Source organism: Sinocyclocheilus grahami, unplaced genomic scaffold (genome assembly GCF_001515645.1).
Source record: "Sinocyclocheilus grahami isolate Dianchi unplaced genomic scaffold, SAMN03320097.WGS_v1.1 scaffold32.1, whole genome shotgun sequence".
Taxonomy (NCBI): domain Eukaryota; kingdom Metazoa; phylum Chordata; class Actinopteri; order Cypriniformes; family Cyprinidae; genus Sinocyclocheilus; species Sinocyclocheilus grahami.
In genome coordinates, this window is record NW_015505211.1 from 3990811 (window position 1) to 4018040 (window position 27230).

At 37.8% G+C, this 27230-nt stretch overlaps 1 protein-coding gene across 1 annotated transcript in view; it reads left to right on the forward strand.

The window, feature by feature from the left end:
* The window catches only part of LOC107578728 (neurobeachin-like), a 132144-nt gene extending 105236 nt beyond the window's left edge, over positions 1-26908 (forward strand). The window contains exons 21-55 of the mRNA XM_016264658.1: positions 1256-1473; positions 1767-1920; positions 2580-2588; positions 4201-4381; positions 5249-5373; positions 5611-5706; positions 5793-5961; positions 8575-9031; positions 10535-10689; positions 11013-11139; positions 13445-13572; positions 14814-14875; positions 16245-16309; positions 16521-16629; positions 16730-16896; positions 16997-17121; positions 17366-17512; positions 18443-18579; positions 18812-18929; positions 19017-19119; positions 19286-19401; positions 19545-19657; positions 20450-20590; positions 20721-20840; positions 20926-21078; positions 21351-21518; positions 22595-22684; positions 23297-23489; positions 23610-23681; positions 23898-24053; positions 24191-24361; positions 24817-24918; positions 25146-25342; positions 25419-25570; positions 26085-26908. Of these exons, the coding sequence (XP_016120144.1) occupies positions 1256-1473; positions 1767-1920; positions 2580-2588; positions 4201-4381; positions 5249-5373; positions 5611-5706; positions 5793-5961; positions 8575-9031; positions 10535-10689; positions 11013-11139; positions 13445-13572; positions 14814-14875; positions 16245-16309; positions 16521-16629; positions 16730-16896; positions 16997-17121; positions 17366-17512; positions 18443-18579; positions 18812-18929; positions 19017-19119; positions 19286-19401; positions 19545-19657; positions 20450-20590; positions 20721-20840; positions 20926-21078; positions 21351-21518; positions 22595-22684; positions 23297-23489; positions 23610-23681; positions 23898-24053; positions 24191-24361; positions 24817-24918; positions 25146-25342; positions 25419-25570; positions 26085-26175 (4887 nt within the window). The 3' untranslated portion in view covers positions 26176-26908. The remainder of the gene's footprint in view (positions 1-1255; positions 1474-1766; positions 1921-2579; positions 2589-4200; positions 4382-5248; positions 5374-5610; positions 5707-5792; positions 5962-8574; positions 9032-10534; positions 10690-11012; positions 11140-13444; positions 13573-14813; positions 14876-16244; positions 16310-16520; positions 16630-16729; positions 16897-16996; positions 17122-17365; positions 17513-18442; positions 18580-18811; positions 18930-19016; positions 19120-19285; positions 19402-19544; positions 19658-20449; positions 20591-20720; positions 20841-20925; positions 21079-21350; positions 21519-22594; positions 22685-23296; positions 23490-23609; positions 23682-23897; positions 24054-24190; positions 24362-24816; positions 24919-25145; positions 25343-25418; positions 25571-26084) is intronic.
* The last annotated feature ends 322 nt before the right edge of the window (positions 26909-27230 follow it).

The following is a 27230-nucleotide window of genomic DNA, read 5'->3' on the forward strand; positions in this document are numbered from 1 at the left end:
TATTTAGAGGATGTAAAAAATAAAATGTAGTAACGAAAGAGGTCATATGATGTTGCTAAAAAGAACATTATTTTGTGTATTTGGTGTAATGCAATGTGTTTGTGGTTTAAGGTTCAAAAACACATTATTTTCCACATACTGTACATTATTGTTGCTCCCCTATGCACCGCCTTTCTGAAACGCATCGATTTTTACAAAGCTCGTCATTCTGAAAAGCGAGGTGTGCTCTGATTGGCCAGCTATCCAGTGCGTTGTGAATACCTCAAGCGTGTGACGGAAATGTTACGCGCCTTACCATACTGTGATGCCGTGTCCTGGCGCGACGAGACAAAAACAATAAAACCCATTACAAACAAGGCATTTGTTGCATCCAGTGGGACATAATTACGGATTATAATGACTTATATTGTCTTTTTACACGTTGTGTTGCATTGCGTATCGCGCCGCATAAACATAAAACCATTTGTCTGCATTTGTGATTGGAGAAATGACAAACAACAAGCGCTATTCTACACTGCTCAAAACTCGCGTTTGAATCATCAGTGGCAAATTCTTTAAATATGAAAACATACTTGCAGGTTGTGAGTCAGAACAGCGGCATTGTAGGTTCAGGAAACAGTCCTCCGTTAAATGCGTTGCACACACACAAATATTTGGTTCGAAATGTTCTGGAATAGTGTTGTAAATACAACTTAACCACAGATTTCTAGTTGTGTCCTCTTTTGGAAGGCCAAACAAAGTAATTTTGCTTTCACAACGAAACGCACAGCGTCTCCACGACATGGCGGCGACAATACTACAGCGAGAATCAAAGTTATTCCTCCTTTCTTTGCATGAACATTTGGGCGGCGTTATGCAAATCTTCCCACACAGTGACGTAGACATGTACGGGCGTGTTTAATCGAGGCGTTTTAGGAGGCCGTGGACGAGTCTTAACTTTTATAAAGAATATCTCTTTGGGTTTGAGACTTTAGTCTTTGCAACTTTAGGAATCTTATCTATTCACGAACAGCTTGTAACACTCCATAGAGAAAGGAAAACTTGAAATCACATCATTTGACATCCTTTAACTCATCTCCTTTTGTATTCCACCAAGGATAGACTGTTATATGGGTAAACTAACCCTTTAAATAAATTGCGTCTCAATCTGGTTTAGAACCAGAAAAATTAAGTAGACAATTGAATGCCGTAATGAACTAACAAGCAAACAAAGCCAATGGCTTGGATGAATGATTGAATTGCTGCTTTCCTGTAGGCTCTTCATGGTCGTATGTCGGGTCAGATGGAGAGGGACCTCCGTGTGGATCTGGGCTTCAGGGGCATGCCGATGACAGAGGAACAGCGCCGGCAGTTCAGCCCTGGCCCTCGAACTACCATGTTCCGTATCCCAGAATTCAAATGGTCACCCATGCATCAACGCCTTCTCACTGACCTGTTGTTTGCCCTGGAAAGTGACGTACACATGTGGAGGAGGTATGAGAGTTTTTGGCCTTCAGAAATTGCCAGTTAAGACATTTTCCTGGATGAACAGCTTGTGTTGTTTTGGAACAACTTTTCTGAAAACCCTAACCCTACTCCTTGCCCTGTCTGTAAAATCTGATTGGTTGTTCCAAGACTTTAACAGCAACGATGTTATTTATAATCTAGTTCTCTGTAACCTCTTTTGTGTCATTTGACAGTAAAACTCTGAAAATATTAACATGTTATATGCTTTTACATGGTCTTGCTTCACTACTGTCTTCTTTTGTTCTCTTTTTTTCTCTCAGTCACTCTACGAAATCGGTCATGGACTTCGTAAACAGTAACGAGAACATTATATTTGTCCACAACACCATCCACCTCATTTCTCAGATGGTTGATAACATCATTATAGCGTGTGGCGGGATCCTTCCCCTGCTCTCTGCTGCCACCTCCCCATCTGTAAGTGGCACTTGAGCGGCCCCTAATGGATATTCACATCAGTACAACATCCTTGAATTATAAAACCACTTTTTTAGTGACTGATTTTTCTTTTTTGTTTGGAAGGGCTGTAATTGGATAATTTAGAATCTTCTAGAAGAAAAAAAGTTGCTCCTGTTTCTATTCCCTGAATATCACTGAATGTTTATATTGTCGCTGAATGGTTGCTGAAACAATACATGTCTCATCTTATACTGAGTTCAAGAGAAAGAGTGCTAACTCCAGATCAGTATTTTTGCCTACACATAGAAACATTGAGTGCTGCTGATGTCAAATTTCATCCTCTTTTGGATCTTTTACCCTGAGTTCTTAAATATGAACACAATTCCTAATTTTGCCGCTTTCTTCTCCTGCGTTCTTTGACATTTTTCCTGCAATCTAACCTTTTTTATTTTATTTTATTTTATTTATAACTTTATTTCAGGCAAAAATTCTTGCAGCTTTTTCTGAAATGTTCTCTGACTGACTCTATTGTTTATTAAGCATTTATTTTGTGCTTTTGTATCCTTTTGTTGTCTGTATTGCCTCTAATTACTTTTTCCCCTTTCCTCTAACTCTCTCTCTCTCTCTCTCTCTCTCTCTCTCTCTCTCTGTCTTTTTTGTTTATTTTGCATATACAGAGTTCTAAGGTTAGTGCAAACCCTGTAAGTTCCAATTTATTTATTCTTCTCTAACATTCACAGTCTTGTTTATTTTTTAATGTTACATTTTAATATCACTAATGCCACAGTTCAGAATGTATGATCCATTTCAGATTATTTCCATCTTTTCTGTGTTTTTCAGCCTCAGACTATGTCTGCATTTATTCGATTTAATCATAAAACATTTATGAAAAATGTATTGCACTCAAAGTTGCACTCAGTAATTCATGTTTATGTTAAGCTGACCAATATTCCAGTCGTCTTGGGCTGGGTATAGAGGTATGATAATTGCAGCATCATGCATAAGTTTTCAGGTTTATAAAAAAAAATTAGATTTGCGGTCAGCCACAATTAATTTATTATCTATGTAAAAGTGTCCAGTAAGTAGTATCTGGCTGATCCTATGATTTCATAAAGGTGGCCCCTTCTCCATGTAAATAGTGAGTGATAATGATTTTAAATATATTTTCAGAAGTACTATGTTTTTCTTCATGTGTAGAACTCTTTTAATTAGTAAAACAAACTGAGTGCACCTTTAAATATGAGATTATGGTTGTATTAAAATGCAAACTTATTAGCATTATTCTTTTATACGATCAGTTAAAGTGGTCATATCTGATAAAGTATCTTATCAGACCTTCTTCATCATAATCGTCTGTTATTCACTGAAAACCTTCAAGCAGATACTGATATTAAATTGCATTAAATGAATTAGCACGCACCATGGTGCTGTGATGAGCCCCCTGGCTCTATTTGTCCATTTATAAGGGTCTTTATTAAATGTCAGCTTCATTTGTTCCCCTCTGTGTTGGTCATAAAGACACAAGGAGGTTCTTGCTTACAGAAAGGGACAAAAAGCAATGAAGTTAATAGCCTGCCAGGAAGCTCTGGCACAGGGGCAGAGGTGGGTCCGAGCTATCGCCCCTATACATACCCACAATGCACCACTGCGTGACCTCTTATCCGCCACTATTATGTCTCCTAGCAACAAGCATGTTCCCAGTTTTCAACATCAATTTTTTTATTTTCAGTACTCAGCTGTGGGTTTTAAGATGGCAGTTCATATCTCCATCACCCCGTATTTTTCACAAGAGGCTTTTTGTAGAATATAAAAGCATATTTGCCTCTGCTTGAAAGGCTCCACGACTTTTTAAAATCACAGCTTTACAAAAACTTTTGTCCTTTGTAATACACCATGTAATTATGTTGAACTTTTGATATTGATGTTGCAAAATGGTGATGTGTTCCCTGACAACTGCAAAGATTTAAGCACACACGGCACTGCAGCACTACCTGTTCACACTCAAATGGGTGTCACACTGGTTTGAAATTCCTTCTAGTGGTGTGAGGTTTTCCAAGCACCTTCCTCCCCAACTAAATGTCTTCGAGAGGCATGTTTTATGTGAAGTTGGCCTGGCATTATTGATTTGCTGCTATCACACATTAGTTTGTTTTGTCAGCACCTTGTCAGCAGTATAATACTGTGTAGGTGTGAGCATTACTCCGTTTTAGTTTGTGTGTGGGTTTTTTGCTTTAAAATGTATTAGGATATGTTTCTAAACTTCTGGACTTTGGTTATGTGTATGTGTGTGTGTCCCAGACGGAGCTTGAGAATGTGGAGGCGACCCAGGGCATGTCGTCAGAAACTGCAGTCACATTTCTGAGCCGGCTGATGGCCATGGTGGATGTGCTCGTGTTTGCCAGTTCTCTCAATTTCAGCGAGATTGAGGCTGAAAAGAATATGTCGTCTGGGGGACTAATGCGCCAGTGTCTACGATTAGGTATGTGTGATGAATTTTACCCATGTAACTATTTCAAATATTAAATTTTTTTATATACTGTATGCCTTGACTGTATAAAGTAGTTTCAGTGTAAGGTTTTTGTACCTTAAGTATTAGTAGTTTAAAAGAATTTGATATATGAGGCCATCAAACAAACAGACCTGCAGTGTTTACAATGATTGAATGGTTCACTTATTTTTTCCTCTCCATTAAGATGGGATAGGAGAAAGTATTTAGGCATTAATAAAGAACACACTTCACCTTTAAAGTGGTTTCAAACCATAAGGCAAAAGCCATGATGTGCAGCTCAGTATGTACATTACCGTTCAAAAGGTTTTTTTTAATTAATATTTTTATGCAGCAATGATGCATTAAATGTATCAAAAGCGACAGGAAAGACCTTTGCATTGTTACAAAAAAATTCAAATAATTATTGTTCTTTTGATTCTTTCTATTCATAAAAGTATCCTGAAAAAATCTATCATGGTTTCCAGAAAAATGTTTAGTAGTACAACCGTTTTCACCAAATCAGCATATTAAAATGATTTCTGAAAGATCATGTGACACTGAAAACAGGAGTAATGGCTGCTGAAAATTTCAGCTTTGCCATCACAGGAATACATTTTTAAATGATTAAAGTTATTTTAAATAATTTTAAAAAATTCTAAGAATTTTCCACTATATTGCTGTTTTTACTGTATTTTCATCAAATAAATGCAGCTTCGGTGAGCAGAAGAGATGTCTTTCAAAAACATTTAAAAAAACCGTACTGACCCAAAGCGTTTGAACGGTAGTGTAGTTATATGTCTGTGGTGTGCTGTAAATATCAAGGCAGACGTTCTAATAAAACTGTTTGTCTCCTCTCAGTGTGTTGTGTAGCAGTGAGGAACTGTCTGGAATGCAGGCAGAGGCAGAGAGACAGAGGCAGCAAAACCTCACTGCCAATCAGCAAGACCCAGGAGAACCTACAGACTGCAGCGTCCGCCAGCAAGGTTATACACTCACACACCTGCACAAATACAAGAGAACAAACACATTTGCGCATGCAAAATGCATCTATACACAAAATTCAGAAAACACATCAAATACACATCAGAAAACAAACAAAAAGCAATGCATTTTTGCTATAAAAACTTCTAGTATGCAATTATGTACATAATAAAACCTATGTGTGTGTGTGTGTGTGTGTGTGTGTGCTGTGTATGATTCTCTCATCCTCTCTGCCACAGAATGTCCCACGTAACCTTTCTCCCATCAAAGACCCAGACAGACTGCTGCAGGACGTGGACATCAATCGTCTCCGAGCTGTCGTTTTCAGAGACGTGGTGAGACACTCACTTATCTGAGCTGAAACAAAACTTGTATGTTAACATGAACAGTATGATTGTTAACCATACTGCGTGTTCAATAGGATGACAGTAAACAGGCTCAGTTCCTGGCTCTGGCTGTGGTCTACTTTATCTCTGTACTTATGGTGTCTAAATACCGGGACATCCTGGAGCCACAACGGGAGATTGGCAGGTCCAGCAGCCTATCGGGGAGAAGCATCCGACAAGAGATTAATTCACCCACCAGCACAGGTGAACATAGCATCTGCAGTGTCATTATCTTGTGAGACTTTGATTGCACTCAATAGACTTTTAATCTTTAGTCGATTACCACTTAAACACCCAACAAATGCTAATAAGTGTTTAAATACATTCAGACATCTTCCACTCAGACATTTCTTAACTGTCTCTGATTATCTCTGCTATATAGTCATCCAGTTACTCCCCAGAGGGAGGATTCCATCAACTTAAGTGTGCAAGGCATTATTGCAAAGCTTTATCTGAGTGCAATATTTAATTAATACTCAGGTGGAAAAAAACTGCTTGGCATAGGCTGCAGTGAGCTGCACATACTGTATGTTACGGAAGCAGCTCTGAAATGCTTCTGTAATGACTGAATCTCTGCTCTTATCTCTGACTCTTATTCTCACTAAGGTTGCATCTATTTGTTAAATAAAGTTAAAATAGTAATATTGTGGAAACTTATTATAATTTAAAATAACTGTTTTCTATTTTAATATATTTTAAAGTGAAATTTATTCCCGTGATGACAAAGCTGAATTTTCAGCAGCCATTACTCCAGTCTTCAGTGTCACATGATCTTTCAGAAATCATTCTAATATGTGACCCTGGACCACAAAACCAGTCTTAAGTCGCTGGGGTATATTTGTAGCAATAGCCAAAAATACATTGTATGGGTCAAAATTATAGATTTTTCTTTTATGCCAAAAATCATTAGGATATTAAGTAAAGATCATGTTCCATGAAAATATTTTGTAAATTTCCTACTGTAAATATATTAAAACTTAAAGGCGCAATAGGAGATCTTGGAAAATGCTAACTTTAGCCTGATAGCACTGAAAGCGAACGTCCCACCCTCTCTGCAATCGCCATCCAAAGCCACGCCCCCTGAACGCATATACGTTCACAGACCAGAATACCAGAAACAACATTACTACAATAGGCTACATCAGCGGTTCCCAATTCCAGCCCATGTTCCAAAGTGAAGTAAACTTTAACGTATTTCCCCCACTCAGGGAGGAGGGAGCAATGAACACTGTGTAGGGATCATATTGATCGGAACACAGTTCATGCACGTAGCTCACTTCTAACGAGCTGGTTATCTGAATCAGGCGTGTTAACTAAGCGAGACATGCAAAGTATGCAGAGCGGGGGGCGCGAGGACTGGATTAATCTCTGGGCTACATCATGCGTCATTCACCGGTGAGAAAACTTTAAAAGTACTACAATACCAGGAAGGAAGATCAGGTTGTTGATGTTTGCCTGCCGTCCTCGCTCTGTCTGCACAGCATGCATGAACACGCTGATGACGTATCCTGTCTGCACGAACAGGGTGCGCAGAGGTATGCAGATACATAAGTTGACAGGCAGGTAGGAAAGCTTATTAAAACGCTCGGACCGAGCGTTTTGATTGGACGAACATTTCTTGGTCCTATGCCTTCCACAGAATATATAAATACAGATGAATACATTTAGACCACTTAACTTAATTATTGCTATCGTGATGTGAAGACACTTTCAACCAGCATAACAAAAAAAATTTCTGAAGACAATCACCTATTACACCTTTAATTTTTGGTTAGTAATATGCATTGCAAAGAACTTAATTTGGACAACTTTAAAGCCGATTTTCTCAATATTTTGATATTTTTTTTGCACCTTCAGATTCCAGATTTTCAAATAGTTGTATCTCGGCCAAATATTGTCCTATCGTAACAAACCATACATCAATGGAAAGCTATTTATCCAGCTTTCAGATGATGTACAAATCTCAATTTCGAAAAATTGACCCTTATGACTGGTTTTGTGGTCCAGGGTCACATTTGCTGATTTGGTGCTTAAGAAACATTTAATATAAATGTGAAAAACATTTAATATTTTGTGGAAACCTCAATATACTACCCTTTAAGAGATTTAACAAAAAAAATTATACTTTTATTCAGCAAGGACTTTTGTGTATAAAAAATGTGTATAAAAGAACACATTTATGTTACAAAAAATTTATATTTCACATAAATTGTTCTTTTGAACTTTCTGTTCATCAGAGAATCCTGAAAAAAATATACGACGGTTTCCACAAAAATATTAAGCAGCAAAAACATTGATAATGATATTAATAAATAATAATATTAATAATTGAACACCAACAATAACTGATAATAACAAATCAGCATGTTAGAAAGATTTCTGACGGATCATGTGACAATGCAGATTGGATTAATGGTTGCTGAAAATTCAACTTTGTCATCACAGGAATAAATTACATTTTGAAATATATCAAATCAGAAAACAATTATTTTAAGGTGTAATAATATTTTACTGTATTTTTGGTCAAATAAATGCAGTCTTGGTGAGCATAAGAGACTTCTTTTAAAAACATTAAAGTCTTAATTCAAACTTTTGCAAATTGCAGAAAACCCATCCTCCTTCACAGATGGTGTACGTGGAGAGCGACAGGCCGCCACCCCTCTGGACAGGTGTAATAATATTTTGCAATATTACTGGTTTTACTGTATTTTTGGTCAAATAAATGCAGTCTTGGTGAGCATAAGAGACTTCTTTTAAAAACATTAAAGTCTTAATTCAAACTTTTGCAAATTGCAGAAAACCCATCCTCCTTCACAGATGGTGTACGTGGAGAGCGACAGGCCGCCACCCCTCTGGACGATCTTCCCCCGGAGGGCTCGCTGCCTCACACTGACTCCGGCATCGGGGAGGAGCAAGTCACCAGTGCTCTCAATGGCTCCGAACTGGGCACAGACTACTGCGGATTGAGTGGGAGCTCTGGAGGCCCGGATGCCATGAGCGAGTTGCTGTGCACACTGTCGTCAGAGGTGAGGAAGTCCCGCGAGTCCCTGCTGGAGTCGCCTCCTGGCATAGAGGTTCTGAAACCGGCCGCGTCGATCTCCAGCATCAGCCAGGCCAACAAGGGAATCAATGTGAAGGAAATCCTGAAGAGTTTAGTGGCAGCACCGATGGAGGGGGGGGAGGCAGGGCCCGAACCCCAGCCGTACCACCCTGACCCTGCCCTGAAGAGGGAAGCTGCTGCTATGCTGCCCATGCAGTTCCACTCGTTTGACAGGTGGGCAGCTCTAGCGTGATGTGTCTAGCACATCAAAATAAGCCAAGATACATTATGCTTTTCTGTCATGGATATGTATGTGCTGTTATCTTTCAGACCAACCTTATTAACAGACAATATTATTCAAATAATTATTCATATAATTAAAAGCATTAAACCCAAGACCCAGAGAGCTGAACACATCAAGCTTAAATACACGATATAATAATTTAATATTTTATACTTAAAATATAGACTTAATTTCACTTAGGTTAACATTTAATAATATAAACCTTGTAGTACAGACCCACAATGCACTGAGGTTAATAAACAATGATATGCATCTGTAAAAACCAGTCGATGTCAATGTAATTTCAATTTCATTTTAAAAATAAAATAAAACAAATCGATAATTTAATTATACATATAATTTTTTTATTAATTATATAGAGTTAAGTTGAGCAAAATGAAATCTCTAATGCTGCCTGCCGTTTGGAATAGCTTTTGCTTCAGGTGTGCGCTTTTGTTAAAATGCTGCCTACTACATTTTGGAACACTACGATTGAACCAATAAATCATTCATGAATCAATGTGGTTACACTTACATGTGGTACGTCAAGACTTTTGAGAACAAATGCCAAGTCAAGAACACCTTAATTACGCATACGCAAGCACAAGGCCTTCTCTTTGTTTTTAATGCCGTCTCTGTCTAGCTCCTCAAAAATGCCACTAGCTCTGTGCAATAGTGTGCTCAGGGCTCAAGAGACTGACTGAACCGCTTTGTTCTTCCCAATTAAGAAAACCTGATGAATAAATTATACATAAGATTATGCTGTTAATCATTCACAGGCTTCTTGAAAGTTAATAATTCAGTAGGACAGGTGAATATTTTATATACTCAAACAGAAACTGGTCTTTTAAATTGAAATAATATTTCACAATAATTCTTCTTTATTTTTACTGTATTTATTATCAAATAAATGCAACCTTGGTGAGAATAAAACGCTTCTTTCGAAAACATTTAAAATGTTTTAGTGACACCAAACATTTGAAAAGTAGTGTATTTACGTTTAATTTATTGTTAATATTAATATTTTTTAAAATAATAATTGTTTTTGTTTTTTTTATTAAGAGGCTTTGTATAGTTTGAAAATTGTTGGCACTTTGAAGAATTGCTTATGCTTCTCTACTGTAACTCGCTTTGGATAAAAAAAGTCTTATAAATGCATTGCAGAAGTAAGAGATTCCTTCATAAAAACATTTTTAAAATCTTACCGACCCCAAACTTTTTAATGGTACTGTATATATAAGTGTTTAATTTAGGGTATATAAAGGTATTTTGATGTGAAGAAAAATAAAGAAAAAGTATTTTGTGTGTATAGGGATTAATTATTGAATAAATTCAATATATTTGATATTTGTGTGTGTGTGTGTGTGTGTGTGTGTGTGTGTGTGTGTGTGTGTGTGTGTGTGTGTGTGTGTGTGTGTGTGTGTGTGTGTGTGTGTGTGTGTGTACATTCACAGGAGTGTGGTGGTGCCTGTTAAGAAGCCCCCTCCAGGAAGCCTGGCTGTGAACACAGTAGGAACTCCCACCACCAGTGGTGTGCCCTCTTCAGGAAGTACGCCTAATATATTTGCTGCTGCCACGGCAACACCTAAAAGCATGATCAACACAACAGGCAAGTCGTCCTGAATATTTCCATCATCTTACAATCCCATGAGCATATACATTTTGTTGGTCTATATGTGCATTTGATTCCTGCATATCACTTTAATTTGGATGGTTAAGCTGTGATTATTTTTGTGACATCTTGTTTTTTTCTATTTGGGGTTATCAGGGGCTTTCATAAGTTTAGACTCTTTTCTGGTCGTAGTGACCATTTTAGACATTTAAGCATGCTTTGTAGTACTATAAACAATTCTGAGGATTTTTTTCTTTAAGATAGTCAACATTCCTTGTGCTTAATCTATTCTAATGTGTCTCATCCATTATGTCTCACAGGTGCCACTGACTCTGCCTCTTCCTCATCATCCTCTTCATCAAGTTTTGTGAATGGTGCCACAAGTAAAAACCTCCCAGCGGTGCAGACCGTTGCACCAATGCCTGAAGACACAGTGGAAAGCATGAGGTACACACACATCGTTTCCTCCACCACCCCGTGCTCTTCCTCACTTTATCCAGTTATTCACATGCTTAAAAACTTAAATCATGCATTCTCACATCCTGTGCTCATCTTCTTCTTTTTTTGGCAGTCTTCCTATGATTCCCATAATCCATTAGTTTCTTCACTTTACATCTGTCTCCTCTCTACACTTCCCGATCTGTATATCTTTGTAACCACAGCACGCACCACAGCCATAGATTCCCTCAGAGACACATACTGAGGTCTCTGTGCATTTTTAAAGATGCACTTTGAGGTCCTGATAGTCTGAAGTGTATTTCCTGCCAAACATGGGTACATCTGTTCTAATTTGAATGCAACAGAATTGATTTTCTTCATTTTTTGCATGTACGACACAGAAGCTTTGGGGCTCAATCATCCTTTGATTTGGCACAGATCAACACACAGGGATTACGTCACACTTTAGACTAAGAGCTGCAGTGAATGCCTGTACAGTCATTACTGTCTGTTTGTGCCCATTTGTATTGCAGTGCCTTTTGTGAAGTGGACCAGTGTCCACTGCGAACCAGGCTGACGCCTCCTGAACTCAAATCCTTTAGTTCGCTGACAGGATTCCAAACAGCCCCCAGAGATGCAGGACAGTTTCTTAGGCAAGGAAGCTTGAACTGGCCCCCCTTACCCACTGCTACCAGCTTAACATTGCCTTCCCTTCTTTCTCTCTGTCTTTCTGTTTTCTCTTTTTCTGCCTCTTTTTCCTCTCTTTCCTGGTGGTTGTGAGTTTTCAAGCTGGCCAGCTACACCACCGCTGCTGCTTTGATTTGTAACGGTTCTGCTAGATTTGATTCTGTCTCTTTTTCACATATATACATTGTCCAAACCAGGCATGACACGATAAATGTTCAAGCATAAAAATCATGTCTATTCGATTTTAATTTCTTCAATTACATTTTTTTTAAACAAGGCATAATGTGCCTGTGCTATTTTAGTATTTTTATATACTATTTTTTAATTAGCTTTTTATATAATTTTATTTGTATTTTAATTTAAGTTTTTGTCTTTTTTTTTTTTTCTATTTTACTTTATTTTTATTTCCGTTTTAGTTTTAGTAATTTTAGTGCTGCAACTTAAACTTAATTCAGTTAGTTGCCAAGGCAATACTTCAATATTTTATTTAAGTTTAAGATTTTTATCTAATATTTACATTTTATTTTATTTCAGATTTATTATAGTTCGCAAAAACATCTTTTTAATAGTTTTAGTCGATGTGTTAAACATTTTGCCGTTCGTTGGTTTCCATTTCCATTGGATTATTCTGGGTAGCCCAGCCCGCTGTGAAATCTCATTGGTCCACTTATTTGTATTTTTATGCTGCCTTCACATCATATTTATTTACTGTAATTACATGACAATAAGAGATTTTACTTTTGAGCCATTCACAGCCACAGACTAAATAAGACAGACACTTAACTTGGTTGACCTATATAAACTGACCTAAGAAAGAGCGCCACAAAACAATGGATGTAATAAAATGGCATATCAAGCAGATTGCTACTTAACTGCCCTTAACTGATGAAGCTGTTGTCTTAGTTTTTACATGACAATTTCAACAAATAAATTAATGATTTTTACTAGCCACCAACTTAATATGCCAACGTGATGTGAATGCAGCATAGACATCAAATATACTCTGATTTGCTGTCATTTCCAGTATTTTTTTGCATCAGACCTGGTTAGGATTTAGTATCAGTGACATGAGCTAGTGTTTTTAATTGAAATGCTGCAAAATGCCTAACAAACACACATAATCCACAAAAAGCATGTAAACTCCAAATCAGCAGTTATATTTACCAAGAACTGAACAGAATCAACCCTGCTAGCTTACCGTTTCAGTAGAGACATTGTCATTCTTCAATGTCAAGTCATTCCTTGTTTGCACCACATTGGATGTCCTCAGACTTTTATCACTGATTTCTTTTCCTCATGAAACCTTTCACATTTGCCCTTGTTTGGTGTCATTTGCATCCCTGGCGCTGAAGTTGTAGTCTTAGTGCAGGTTAACTCATATTGTAGCTAAGCGCAGTGGCACTTAAGGGTGATGTGTGCAATATGATAGGGTGATCGTTAAGCATTTGCCTCCCTGTGGTTAAATTCTTGTAGGTTGGCTTTAATCCAGCAGTAATGCCATAGACTTTGTCACATACTAACCAGCTGGAATTGAAAGGAAGTGTGATTTTTGAACTGGTCTCTGTATTTTGGAGCTAACTGGAGTATTTCTCTCTCTCTCTTTCTGTCTTTCATTTCCCCCCCGTAGTATCACAACTAAATTGGAGCGTGCCTTAGAGAAAGTGGCGCCTTTGCTGAGGGAGATCTTTGTGGATTTCGCCCCCTTCCTTTCGCGGACTCTGCTGGGCAGTCATGGGCAGGAGTTGCTCATAGAAGGTACAGGTGCTGTATAGTGCTCCTTTTCCTCTCTACCTGGTGTCTCTATGGAGTCCCTCACTGTCTGCTGTGTGTGTGTCCACTGGCTGCCTCATACACACAATTGTGCTAGTACATGGACCCAGAGCAGGTATGAGAATAACAGAACTGCTTAGGATGAAAGGATGTTTAAAAAATTTTTAGATTTACTGCACCTGAAGGAACTGAAGAAAGAATTGCATGCTAAACATTAAGGAAGTGATTTAAGGTATTCCAATGAATGTCAAAAAAAAAAAACCTGCTCAACAATTAGGATTTTTTCCCCTTTTGGCCTAGTCATATATATATGCCTAGCTAATATTTCCATTGGCCTCACAACACAGACAAATTCATTTTTGGATTAAAATATACATAAATAAATTAAATGTAATAGTGCAGTGGTGTGCATTTTCTATTTATTTTTCAGAATTAATATTTTCACTGACCTTTTGTGTTTAAATTTGTGTATCAGACAAAATATATTTTACAAAATGTTTTCTTTACCAGAAAGAAAGAAAAAAACTGTATAAAACAAATAAACACATTTGTTTTAATTTGCAATAATAGCTGGTATAGCAAGTGACAGTTCCATCAACTGGCCCAAAACCTGCTCACACTGGGCCCAGCCTCTCAGGCCATCTTTATTGTTGAGCCCTGAGAGGACCTCCTCTCTTAATTTTATCTGAAATCAAAGGAAACCTAAATCTGAAGATCCAGATCTAGAGTGAATCACTTTTGCTTCTTGTTCCACCACTGTCTTTTGTCTTCCTCTCTTCTCCACCCTCTTTATTGAATCCTCTCCCTCCCCTCCCTGTTGTCCTGTCAGGCTTTAATGTCTGTGCTCTCACCTTGTCTTGACCTCCGCACAGTTTAATGTTTGTCTGTTTTTGTTGTTTAATTAAAGCAGAACTGTGTGTACATTAGAAAATAGATCAGATTTATCACTTTAAAGTTTTGAGCCAGTTACGTTAGGTAATTTTATGTTACACACATGTACAGTGGGGTCCAAAAGTCTACACTGAATATATGGGATTCCAAATGCAATATAAACTTGGAAATACACTAAACTTAGACAAATTAAAACCAAGGAAAGTTCGTATTTAAGCTTCTGAATCTGAACATTTTCACTTGTGTTGTCAGTCTTTTGGAACCCACTGAGATTTCTTTTCATTTCTTAGACATGCGCATGCTAAAATCTGTTTTCTGTCAATGCACTGCTACAGGCTTAGTTTGTATGAAGTCCAGCACATCGGTTGTGGAGCTTGTGATGCTCTTGTGCTCACAGGTGAGATTTCTCACTTTATTCTCTAATAATTTATTTTGAATAATTCATTTTGACTTCATTTTGTCATTCGCCAAGTTTCAGTATTTTCTATCAGCGCACAACTTACATTTCAGGCTTCATAAACCCCAAATAAACTGCATTGAAACATTTAAACCGCTTAAAATCTTGGAAAAGGTCACAGTGCTGCAATGTGGCAACAATTCATCAATCTTTTGAGCCTCTTTGTGCTTGACCTAAACAGGATCCGATTTCAGACCCACCCTACTTTACGCTAAAGCCAGTGTGGGTATCAAAGTATCACTGCATACTTCTGAACTAGACACTTTAGCTTACATTTATATTCACGCATATGATGGACACTTTTATCCAAAGCAAAATACATTTACATTTGATCAGTTCATGCATTCCATGGGAATCGAACCCAAGACCTTTGGTAGCACCACGCTCAACTGTTTGAGCTACAGTAATGCTGCTTTAGCTTCCAGTAACGCCTCTAAACATCACATTCAGAAAGTATTCCTGTTGTTTTTCAGTCTTTTTGTAGAATTGATTAATCAACAGTGTCTGAAATCATTTAGTGTTTAAAGGTGAAGAATTCTTGCTTACCTTTAAGACAATCTATCACTGTGCTCCATAATATGCTTTGCCATCAATCCACATGAGGAGAAATGTACTTTTCTCACCACTAATCAAACATTTCAAAGCAGAATTATCATACAGTCACATCTGGGTGTCAGTATCTTATACTAGGAACCCCACTAAACCTCTTTGAACTCTTCTGAATGATCAACATCTCGGCAGGCTTCCTTTGCCTTCAGAGTTGGAGTGAAGATTAGGAGCTTTGGGGTGTAGCAGTGGCCCATCCTGTGTTTGATGCCCTCTCATCCTCCTCTCCCCTCCTTCCTCTATTTCCCGTCATTGCTCCATCAGCACATATAGTATTACTGAAGCTCCAGGCCCTCCATTAGTGGCTCAGGGGACGAAACCGTACCCTAAATATTGATTGGCAGGAAGCAGAAGGTAATGGGAGCTGCCTGTGATGTGTCCTTCTAGAAGCATCTGCAGTGGATGCTAAGTGCATTCTGCCTCTCTTTCTCAATAATCACTCTCGCTTATGTGGCAAAGAGCCAATCAGGAAAGATCATCAGTGCGTCTCTTCAGCAACCATATCAGGCGCCTTTATCATCCACACTGAAAATAGACCGAAAATTGTATTTATTATTGGAAAAATATGCATGAAACAAAAACATTTTAGCATTTTTCACTTCACAAATCCATCATTTTATATATGCATTTATCTTTGGCACATTCAAATGTTTAAATTATGGCATTCATTAAGGTCCATAATGGTTGTTTTATGTGGTTTCAGGAGTGGCAGAACTCCATACAAAAGAATGCAGGACTTGCATTCATTGAACTTATTAATGAGGGGCGGTACGTTGCATTCTCATTAAAGTTTCTTCTTGGCTGGCATTACGTTAACATTTTCAAAGTGATATTTCATACCAAAAACAATGTACAATTCCTGTTTTTTGTGAGATCTGGTGTAATATATTGAAAGGAGATGCTCATTATGCAAAATTAAGTCACAATTTCAGGTTTATGCTGCTAGAATGCAGACTGTTTCACTGTGTTTTTGTTTCAGGCTTCTGTGTCACGCCATGAAGGATCACATTGTCCGTGTCGCCAATGAGGCCGAGTTCATCCTCAACAGGCAGAGAGCAGAAGATGTCCACAAACATGCTGAGTTTGAGGTCAGTCAGTCTGTGTGGATCACTGTCATGTGTTCATGGTTTAATTGTTTATCATACATTAGGAATGATGTGAAGATCATGTCCTTTGCTTTCTTTTCAGTCGAACTGTGCCCAGTACGCTGCAGACAGGAGAGAAGAGGAAAAGATGTGTGATCACCTCATCAGTGCCGCCAAACACCGAGATCATGTGACTGCAAACCAGCTGAAACAGAAGATCCTCAACATTTTGACCAATAAGCATGGAGCATGGGGAACCATGTCACAGAGGTTCACAATCTCAGTTTATTGTCAACCTTTGCTACTGGAATTCTGTTTCTAGTTTCCTGTCCATTCATCACCTCTTCATTCTCTCTCTTTCCCATCTCAGTCAGCTGCATGATTATTGGCGTTTGGACTACTGGGAGGATGACTTGCGCAGGAGGCGGAGATTCGTACGCAATGCCTTTGGCTCCACCCACTCGGATGTGGCTCTCAAATCTCTAGAAGAATACGGTCAGCCACAACACATCCATACCACCTCAGTCTAATTTACAGTGCCCAAATATGTCTCAGAGACATATTATATTTAAAGTGATGTGTGTCCATACATAATTCATATGCAAATACACAATATTAATTTGATCAGGAATAAATAAAAATGTTATTTATTTATTTTTTGCATTGACTGTTTAGTAGAGTAATTATTGTAATATATAATTATATATATAAATTTTTTTTATTTTTTTTGTATGGGCAGGCCCTGAGGAGGAAGAAGGCATGAAGTCAAAGAAGTCGTTCCGTAGTCATTCGGTGGTCAATCAGAACCCTGAGACGGAGCTGATGCTGGAAGGAGATGATGATGCCGTCAGTCTGCTGCAGGAGAAAGAGATCGACAACCTTGCAGGTATTCAGAATCTCTGCTGCACTCAGGAGGCTATTATTCATGAGCAGCCTCCTCAGATCCCATTGTAAGACTGCCATGGCACTATTAACCAAATTAGTCTTAAATGCCAGCCTGCACCAAGAGTGCCACTCTAGCTGCTCATGTAGAAATCATTTGTGTGGTGATTCTTTGATTTATTGTTGATGCATGTGCTAATGTATGCAACTGTACTTTATCCCCAGTGGCTTTTCATCCAAGGGTATTTATCTCAAGAGGCAAGTTTGGTCCTTCAGAAAACGAGTTTGCTAATTAGTGTTTTAGCCAAGAACAAGCTCCATCCCTTTTGATGCAAATCTCAACTGAATCTGCACAAGAGTGTGATTATGAGCTTAAGTGCTACATCGCATTTTGATATTGAACTAATTAACGCTTATCAAATTAGCCACTTATTCATTAACTTAATGAGTCGCTGACTGTATTTAACAGATTGTGGCTATTTAATCATTATTTAATTAAACTAATTAGCTTGTTTTTTTTCCCAAAAATATCAAAGAGGTCTATGTCTGTTCATCTCAATGTGGTTTGAAATCTGATGCCTTTGATCATTTGTTCATGCTTTGTTTTCAAAAACCTGAGCAATAAATGCTATGTGACAAATCACTGAGCCTTGGCAAAGTATCATCCTGATAACAGCAATCAGCTAATGGCACCACTAGAAATAATCATTTTTAAGGATTGGTAATGGTGAAAGATGCTTTTTAGGACCAGACGATGTAGATTTTAGATGTATTAAATGTTACATTTTCAAAAAGATTATTTAATTCTCCAGTACGGGTCTTGAAATCCCAAGTTATTGGAAAATCTAACCACAATCACTTGATTTGTTCACTAATCCAGGACTCAGGACTTTTAAATGTCACGTTTCTCATTCTGTGACATGGTTTCTTTCAGGTCCGGTGGTTTTGAGCACACCGGCCCAGCTCGTTGCTCCTGTGATCGTTGCTAGAGGAACATTGTCAATCACCACAACAGAGATCTATTTCGAGGTGGACGAAGATGATCCAGCTTTCAAAAAGATTGATTCAAAGGTACTGTATGTGCCACTGATAGTGTCACCTTATGAGTTATTGCCTTGTTTTTTTTTGTTTGTTTTTTTTACATCTTTTATTTCACACAGAATTACTGAAAATTTAATCAGTTGACGTGAATATCATCCAGTCAGAATTTCAGGATCATGCGTTGGCAATGCTATTGTCCCAGAGTTCAAAATGCTGTCTTCCTTTAGATTGTATTTAAATGCTTTGCTTTTGTGTTTGTCAGGTGTTGGCGTATACTGAGGGTCTGCATGGGAAATGGATGTTCAGTGAGATCAGAGCAGTTTTTTCCAGACGCTACCTGCTCCAAAACTCTGGACTAGAGGTCTTCATGGCCAACAGGAGTAAGATGCCAACACTCCAAACAACAATGTCAAAATGTTGTATAATTCAAGGTTTTTAATGGCACTATTTTACTATCATCTCCACAGCATCCGTCATGTTCAACTTCCCGGATCAGGCTACAGTAAAGAAGGTAGTGAACAGTTTACCCCGGGTCGGCGTTGGCACCAGCTATGGACTCCCTCAGGCAAGGTAAGGTCTTTGGTGTTGGTTTTCTAATATTGAAACTGGTTCAGTCATATGAGATCAGTTTAGGAGTGGCTGTTATATGACTAAACATTCAACTGTTAATTAATACTAAATGTGTTTTTAGCCAACACTAATTGATTGTCTTGTTATTTTGCTGTTCCTCCCATAGACGGATATCTCTGGCAACACCAAGGCAGCTCTTTAAATCATCTAATATGACTCAGAGATGGCAGCGGAGGGAGATTTCAAATTTTGAGTACCTCATGTTCCTCAACACAATTGCAGGTAAGATTGTGCACCGTTTTCTTTTCTGCAAAAATAAGTTTCCTACTTTTGCAACTAATAGTTTTATCACTAATCAAATTGTGATATGCGGTATGTAAGTTACATGCTCACACACAACATTGTCTGTTGATATTTGTTTGCAGGGAGGACCTATAATGATCTGAACCAATATCCTGTCTTCCCTTGGGTCCTGACTAACTATGAGTCAGAGGACCTGGATCTTACCTTGCCTGGGAATTTCCGGGATCTTTCAAAGGTATGCCACTCCTGAAAGTCTTTTTCCATAGCCCAGTTAGAGCTATACAAATCATCCGGAATTTAATAGGAATTGTTTCAAAGTTTTTACAAATACCAGTTTTCAAATCTCAAATTTCCAAAGTGGTCTCAGATGTTTTTTTTCAAACCCCAGTTTGTTTTGTAATTTAAATGCAAATGTAAGGTAAACATACTGTATGTAATATAAATACATATAAACTACTGTTCAAAAGTTTGGTTATGGAAAGTTTTTTTTTTTGTTTGTTTGTTTTTGTAAAGTCTCTTATGCTTACCAAGGCTGCATTTATTTGCATTTTAAAAAATTTGAAACATTATTACAATTTAAAATAACTGTTTTCTATTTTAATATATTTTAAAATATAATTCATTCCATTACTCCAGTCTTCAGTGTCACACGATCCTTCAAAAATCATTCTTATATGCTGATTTATTGCTCAAGAAACATTTATCAACAGTTGTGCTGCTTTGTATTTTTGTGGAAACTGTGATACATTTTTTAGAAAAGAAGTTAATTTTGAGGAATTCAAAACAACAGCATTTATTTGAAATAATCTTTTTTTTTTTTTTTTTTTTTACATATATATGACTTTACTGTTACTTTTAATCAAATTAAAGCATACTTTCTGAATATAAGTAATCATTTAAATATAATAATAATACTCCGCTTTCAGAGCTCTGAATCAAAAGTGAGCTATAGTTTAAAAATGTAATTAGTCATTTGGTTAGTATAATAACTAGAATAATTTTTTTCTCCTTCCTGTTTGTAATATAGCCAATCGGAGCCCTGAATCCAAAGCGAGCCGTGTTCTATGCCGAACGCTATGAGACATGGGAGGATGACGGAACTCCACCCCATCATTACGCATCACTGTACTCCACTGCAGCATCCACTCTTTTCTGGCTTGTCAGGATAGTGAGTCTTCACAGTAGTCCATTTATATTCTATTGTCTCTCAGAACCTGAAAATCTTAATTCTCTTTTTAAGAAAAGCTTATGAAAGTTGTTTTAATATGACATTGTGTACCACTTCCTCAATCCCACAGGAACCCTTCACCACGTTTTTCTTGAATTGTAATAACAACAAGTTTGACCATCCCGACCGGACGTTTTCTGGCATTGCACGCTCTTGGCGAAGTTGCCAGAGGGACACATCTGATGTTAGGGTGAGCAAAATCTTGTGAGATAAAACAATGCTGTGACTGATCTTATTTCTGTGCTGTGACGTCAACATGTTTGTTTGTATGACAGGAGTTGATCCCGGAGTTCTACTACCTCCCTGAGATGTTTATGAACAGCAGTGGATATGACCTGGGGGTGAGAGAGGACAGGACAGCCGTGTGTGACGTGGAACTACCAGTCTGGGCCAAAAAACCAGAGGACTTTGTTCGCATCAACAGGATGGTAAGGGATGGAAAGATTATGTGTGCGTCTAAGTACCTTCATTCGCTCCACATTATTGCACAGTTTCAGGTGCCATTAGGATCAATAGTCCAATTCAGCCAGTGTGTCAAGAATCAAAACAACACCAGGCCAGTTCCCTGAATGGAGCAGTTCTAGTTTGTAGAGAAAAGAAATAAACTTTGAAACTCACACATCCTTTACATGGCTAGTAATTTCTTTTAGAAGCCCCGATTGGCCCTTGTATTAACCCTGTTGTTCTCTTCCTGTCTCAGGCGCTGGAGAGTGAATTTGTGTCCTGTCAGTTGCACCAGTGGATCGATCTCATCTTTGGATACAAGCAGAGAGGACCGGAGGCCATTAGGGCTCTCAATGTTTTCCATTACCTGTCTTACGAGGGATCTGTGAACTTAGACACCATCACCGACCCCCAGCTCAGAGAGGTAAGACCCCTCACCAGAGAGGTCAGTGAGTATTGATTCAACGGAGGATATTGATCTAGGAACTTGTCCTACTTGTGTGAATCACGTTAAGCTGTGTTTTCGATGGGCTTCTATTAGACATTGTCCAATATTGTTTTTTATGATACTGATTTTTTCAATACATATTTATTTTTTTATTGACATCTTTACATATCTTCATCTTTGCATATGAAATATGCAGAATGAAATGCAGAACTGATTTTTTTTTATTTTAGCAAAACTAAAACAAAATAATTAAAACAAAAAACATATTCAAAGTTAATAACATTGATTATTACATATTCAATACTGTAGTAATAATCTCAAAATGCTTAATGTCAATAATAATCTTAAACTAATTCATTAATAAATAATCTTAATGTGAAGCATTTTATTTAATAATATTAAAATGCTTAATGTCAATAATTAAGATAAATTATTATTGACATTAAGTATTATTGACAAAATACTTAATGTCTTAAAGGGATAGTTCACCTTCAGTTGCTGGTCCCCATTTACTTCCATAGTATGAAAAAAAAACATTATGCAAGTCAATGAGGATCTGCAACTGAAGGTGAACTATCCCTTTAATAGTTAATCTTATTTTTTAACATTTCAAAAGGTCTAATAATTTGTTAAACCATTAAAAACAACTTACACAAATTAAAGTATGATATTATTGTAATAACATTATTATCATCATTATTAAAATATATACATTTGATATGAATACATTTTTCTGTAAACACTATTGTTTCCTGTTTAACACACAACAGTGCAGTGCTGTTGTTATTTATCAGTAGACTTAATAATAGAACCAATAATATACTGGGGGAAAAAATTATTTGATAGTCTTAATCATTAGTCTTTATTGTCTCCTGTCAATATCTTTCTGTCCTCTGTCCAAAATGAGTGAATTTGTTGACATTTCATTTCTAAGCACAGCATGTTGACAGCAGTGTTCCGCTTGTCTTTCCATGTCTGTAAATGTCTGTCAGATGTGAGGCAGCTCAGGGGTCTGTCAACTAAAGATGTAACAGCTTGTTTTGTCTCTTTAGTCCATGGAGGCTCAGATTCAGTCATTTGGACAGGCTCCATCACAGCTGCTAATAGAGCCTCACCCTCCACGCAGCTCCGCCATGCACCTGGTGAGACTTATTATTTTATAGTGACTTTTTTTTTTTTAAGACACACCTTTTTATCGTGATCTATATTACTTTTTTTTTTTTTATCAGTTATCTATATTAGATCTCTTTTAAATAGATCAGTATTGTCCTTTGTTATTTGATTTATTACATGTTTTATCACAATTTGTCTTTATTACACAAATTTTATGTAGCTCAGTATTACACTTTGTTCTCACTAGTTGCGATAGACCAAATTTTGTAATTTGTCTGTCCTCATAAATGCAAAATGGTGCCACAAAATGACAGACCGGGTAGTACATACATTTTTGATTTACATGTAATAGATGTGATTTAAGACATCACCTCTGGTTCGGACACTGATTTTCACCTAGCAAGGCTGTCTAGGGTTGGATGTTAAACACATCATCCAACCTCCCCCCTCTCCTGACAGTCCAAACCAACCCAAAACTGCTCCTAAACTATATCCTTACACAGAATCCTGCCCTGTGGTTTTCACCTTGTTTGCTCCATTGTAATTTACCTTTCTAATTCCTTGTCCCTTTCTTTCTCCTTTTACCTCCCTTTTTTCCTCTTCTTCCTCCCTTCCTCCTCTTTCTCTCTTCTGCTCATTAGTGTTTCCTTCCGCAGAGTCCTCTGATGTTCAAGGACCAGATGCAGCAAGATGTAATCATGGTGCTAAAATTCCCCTCCAACTCTCCGGTCACGCACGTGGCGGCCAACACGCTGCCTCACCTCAGCATTCCTGCTGCAGTCACGGTCACATGCAGCCGACTGTTCGCCGTCAACCGCTGGCACAACACAGTCGGTGAGCACGACCATTTGCAACTTTCTTAGACATAACAGTGGAAGAAATCGGAGGTTTTCAACCCACCTTTTTTAATGTTTGGTGCAAGTTTGTTTACAATATTAGCAATGTTTTGTTTAGGTCTCAGAGGTGCTCCAGGATATTCATTAGAACAGTCTCATCACCTTCCAATTGAGATGGACTCTCTGATTGGTGAGTTCTTCAAATCATGTGACCATGTGTTTAGTCAGTAACAGTTAAAGGGATAGTTCACCCAAAAATTTAAATTTATGTCCAAAGTAAATTATGAGAGAATTGTCATTTTTGTGTGGATTATCCTTTTAAAAGACCGATGAAACTTGTTTGTGTCTTCAGACTCAAAGTGGATATTTTTTTCAATATTCACACCTGGTCTGTTTTCTTTCCCAGCCAATAACTCTGGCATTAGTAAAAGGCAGATCACTGATTTGGTGGATCAAAGCATTCAGATCAACACGCACTGCTTTGTGGTGACAGCTGACAACCGCTACATCCTGGCATGTGGTTTCTGGGACAAGAGTTTCCGTGTTTACTCCACTGAGACAGGTGCTTGTGTCTTTTGTGATTTTATGCCATTTATATGCCAACTTGAACATATAAATTGTGTACTCTTTACTACAAATAAAATGTGAAGTGTGTGTTTCTAAAATGCACGTGCACTCATCTGCTCACTCTTCATTCAGGGAAACTCACTCAGATTGTGTTTGGTCACTGGGATGTGGTGACCTGTCTTGCGCGATCCGAGTCCTACATTGGAGGTGATTGCTACATTGTCTCTGGCTCAAGAGATGCAACCCTTCTGTTGTGGTACTGGAGCGGACGACACCACATCATTGGAGACAATCCCAACAACAGTGAGCACATGACCCGGTTCATTTGAGCATTGCTTTCATTTACACAACTCCATGCTCAATATTTAGTTGTACTAAATATTCTTGATATTTTTTTCAAGATTCTTAGTGCAATAGAAACTCAGATTAATTCATTGCATCCTTGCTGAATAAAAGTATTATTTTCTTTAAAAAAAAAATCGTACTGACCCCAAACTTTTGAACAGTAGTGTGAAAGATATCACATACGTAGGACATTTATTTCATTTATATTGATATAAGACTGAAAGAAAAATGGTCTCTGAAATTCTTTGTGAATATATTAAATTCATTCCTTTTTTTATTGCCTGCTTGCTTAACTTAATCTCATTCCTAACATTTGTTTTAATGTGTGGTAATGAGTATTAGTTATGTAGCAAAAAAAAATTACTGATGAGATTTGTAGGATTGTAGGAAGCTGACCTTCTGTTGTATTGTAGGTGATTATCCAGCACCTAGAGCGGTTCTGACAGGCCATGACCATGAGGTGGTGTGTGTGTCAGTATGTGCTGAACTGGGACTTGTCATCAGTGGGGCCAAAGGTCAGTCTGAGAGGAAGCAATCTGAGTATTAGCATATCAGAAATTAACTCTTTTCATACTAGTATTGGTTTCCATGAGAACTTATAGAACTTAAATATAAACCCATTACAGGTAAGGAATTAAATGTTTAAAAATTGTGATTATTATAGTTTCCTTATTTCTCCTTTTTAAATTCTTGCTGTGTAATGACAGAATTGAGAGGTTCTTGCTGTTGTCTTGTTTTACAGAGGGGCCATGTTTGGTGCACACCATCACAGGAGATTTACTGCGGGCCCTGGAGGGCCCTGAGAACTGTCTCCAGCCCCGTCTGATCTCTGTGTCCAGTGAGGGTCACTGTATCATCTACTATGAGAGAGGACACTTCTGTAACTTCAGCATTAATGGAAAACTGCTGACACAGATGGAGTTCAATGACTCCACACGTGTAAGAGACATATATTAGATCAGAAATACACATTAACCCAAAACAGTATATTTAATCTTATTTTGTTTTCCCCAAGGCCATACTGTTGAGCAGCGACGGTCAGAACTTGGTAACAGGAGGGGATAACGGTGTTGTTGAAGTCTGGCAGGCCTGTGATTTTAAGCAGCTGTATATTTACCCCGGCTGTGATGCAGGCATTAGGGCTATGGACTTATCCCATGACCAGAGGTGAGCACACCTGAGCTAAAAACCTAAAAATAATAATACAATAAAGTTGTTTTATTAAATAAAAAATAGTTTGTTATGTTATGTTATACATATATATATATCAGAGGTCGTTTCCTCCGAGGGGGCAAGGGAGGCAGTGTCTTTTTAAAAAAATTGGATGAGAAAAAAAATTTGTACAAAAATAAAACGGCGCCAGTATTACAAAATATAACATTAAAAAGTATATTAATCACTCATTTTTCCACGTCTCTCTTGCCTCCCCTGAGCCCATTGAGTTTTAAGAGACCCCCTAAAGCCTGCAGTGAGTTTGGTGGGGGGTAATTGAGAATTGAGAATGAATGGGGGAAAGTCACGTGAGAGAATATATACAGTGGGTACGGAAAGTATTCAGACCCCCTTAACAAAGTTTATATAGATGCATAAGTGCAGTCAAAATGAACAATTTAGTGTTTAATTATATATATAATATTATGGACATTTTCCATGTGAATTTTTTTTTTATATATATTTGCAGGACTTTGATCACTGGGATGGCATCGGGCAGCATTGTGGCGTTTAACATTGATTTCAATCGATGGCACTACGAACATCAGAACAGATACTGAGACAGAACAAAGAGAGACAGAGACAGGAGGAGAGAGATGGACTTTGTTTAGGGCCCACAGTTGAGGCCGTGAGAAAAGTGAAGTTCATTTCCTGCTTGACAGATTATGGTGTCCTTTTAAGTTCAGGGTGGAGTTAAACCCGGAAGAAATCACAAGACATATCGCCAATGTTACTTAGACCTTAGGGTTGTCCTTCTCTCCCCACATACTATGATGAGTTGCCTAATGTCCTTTTGTCTGCGAAGATCATCGTACAAGATCGAAGCCAGGAGGACAGCAGGACTGGATGGACTGTACTGCAGTTCCCAGCAGAAGAGGCTTAGAGATAAACCACTCACAAAACAGATTTTTTTGGGAGGGAAGGAAGGGGTCTGGGGTGGGATTAAGATGTAGCGGTGAACTTAGTCTTTGTAAATACAAACTCCCAACGGCGCAGTTCTTCACTACAAGGGGATAAAAATCATACTTTCCACTCGCTCTCAATTACGGAAAATCCCATAATCCTTTTAATTTATTAATGACTTGCTGTAAGATAGTGTAGTTCCAAATAAATGATGATGATTATAGATGAAGGCCTGCCGATTCACAGGGAGGAAGTGAAATGGTCAGACAGGAATCAAGCTTCTTTCCTCTTTGTATATTTGGTAATTGTTTTGTCATATATGTAAATATTGTGATGGTTAGGAAAGCCAGGCATGAAAGCAGGCCATTAAAAAAAAGAGCAAAAAGAAACCCTCCCTCACTCACACATTTCATTTATTCAAATTTATCAATGTTGAAGTTTTTGTATCAGACACATTGCACCATTAACATCCCATAATTTTTTCAGCGTATAAGGAATTTTTTTTCTTTGGTCTCCTACTATATTTTAGGCCCATTCTCCATTGTATAATTTGTGCATTGATGTTTGTTGTATTTAAATAATATTATAATCATATGTGATGATTACATTGTACAACCACAGCCACAGTAAGCAATATCCTTGTAGCCGAGAGTGACTGCAGAAACGCGGTTTATTACGTGGATTGAGATGTTTGAAATCTGCATACACGAAT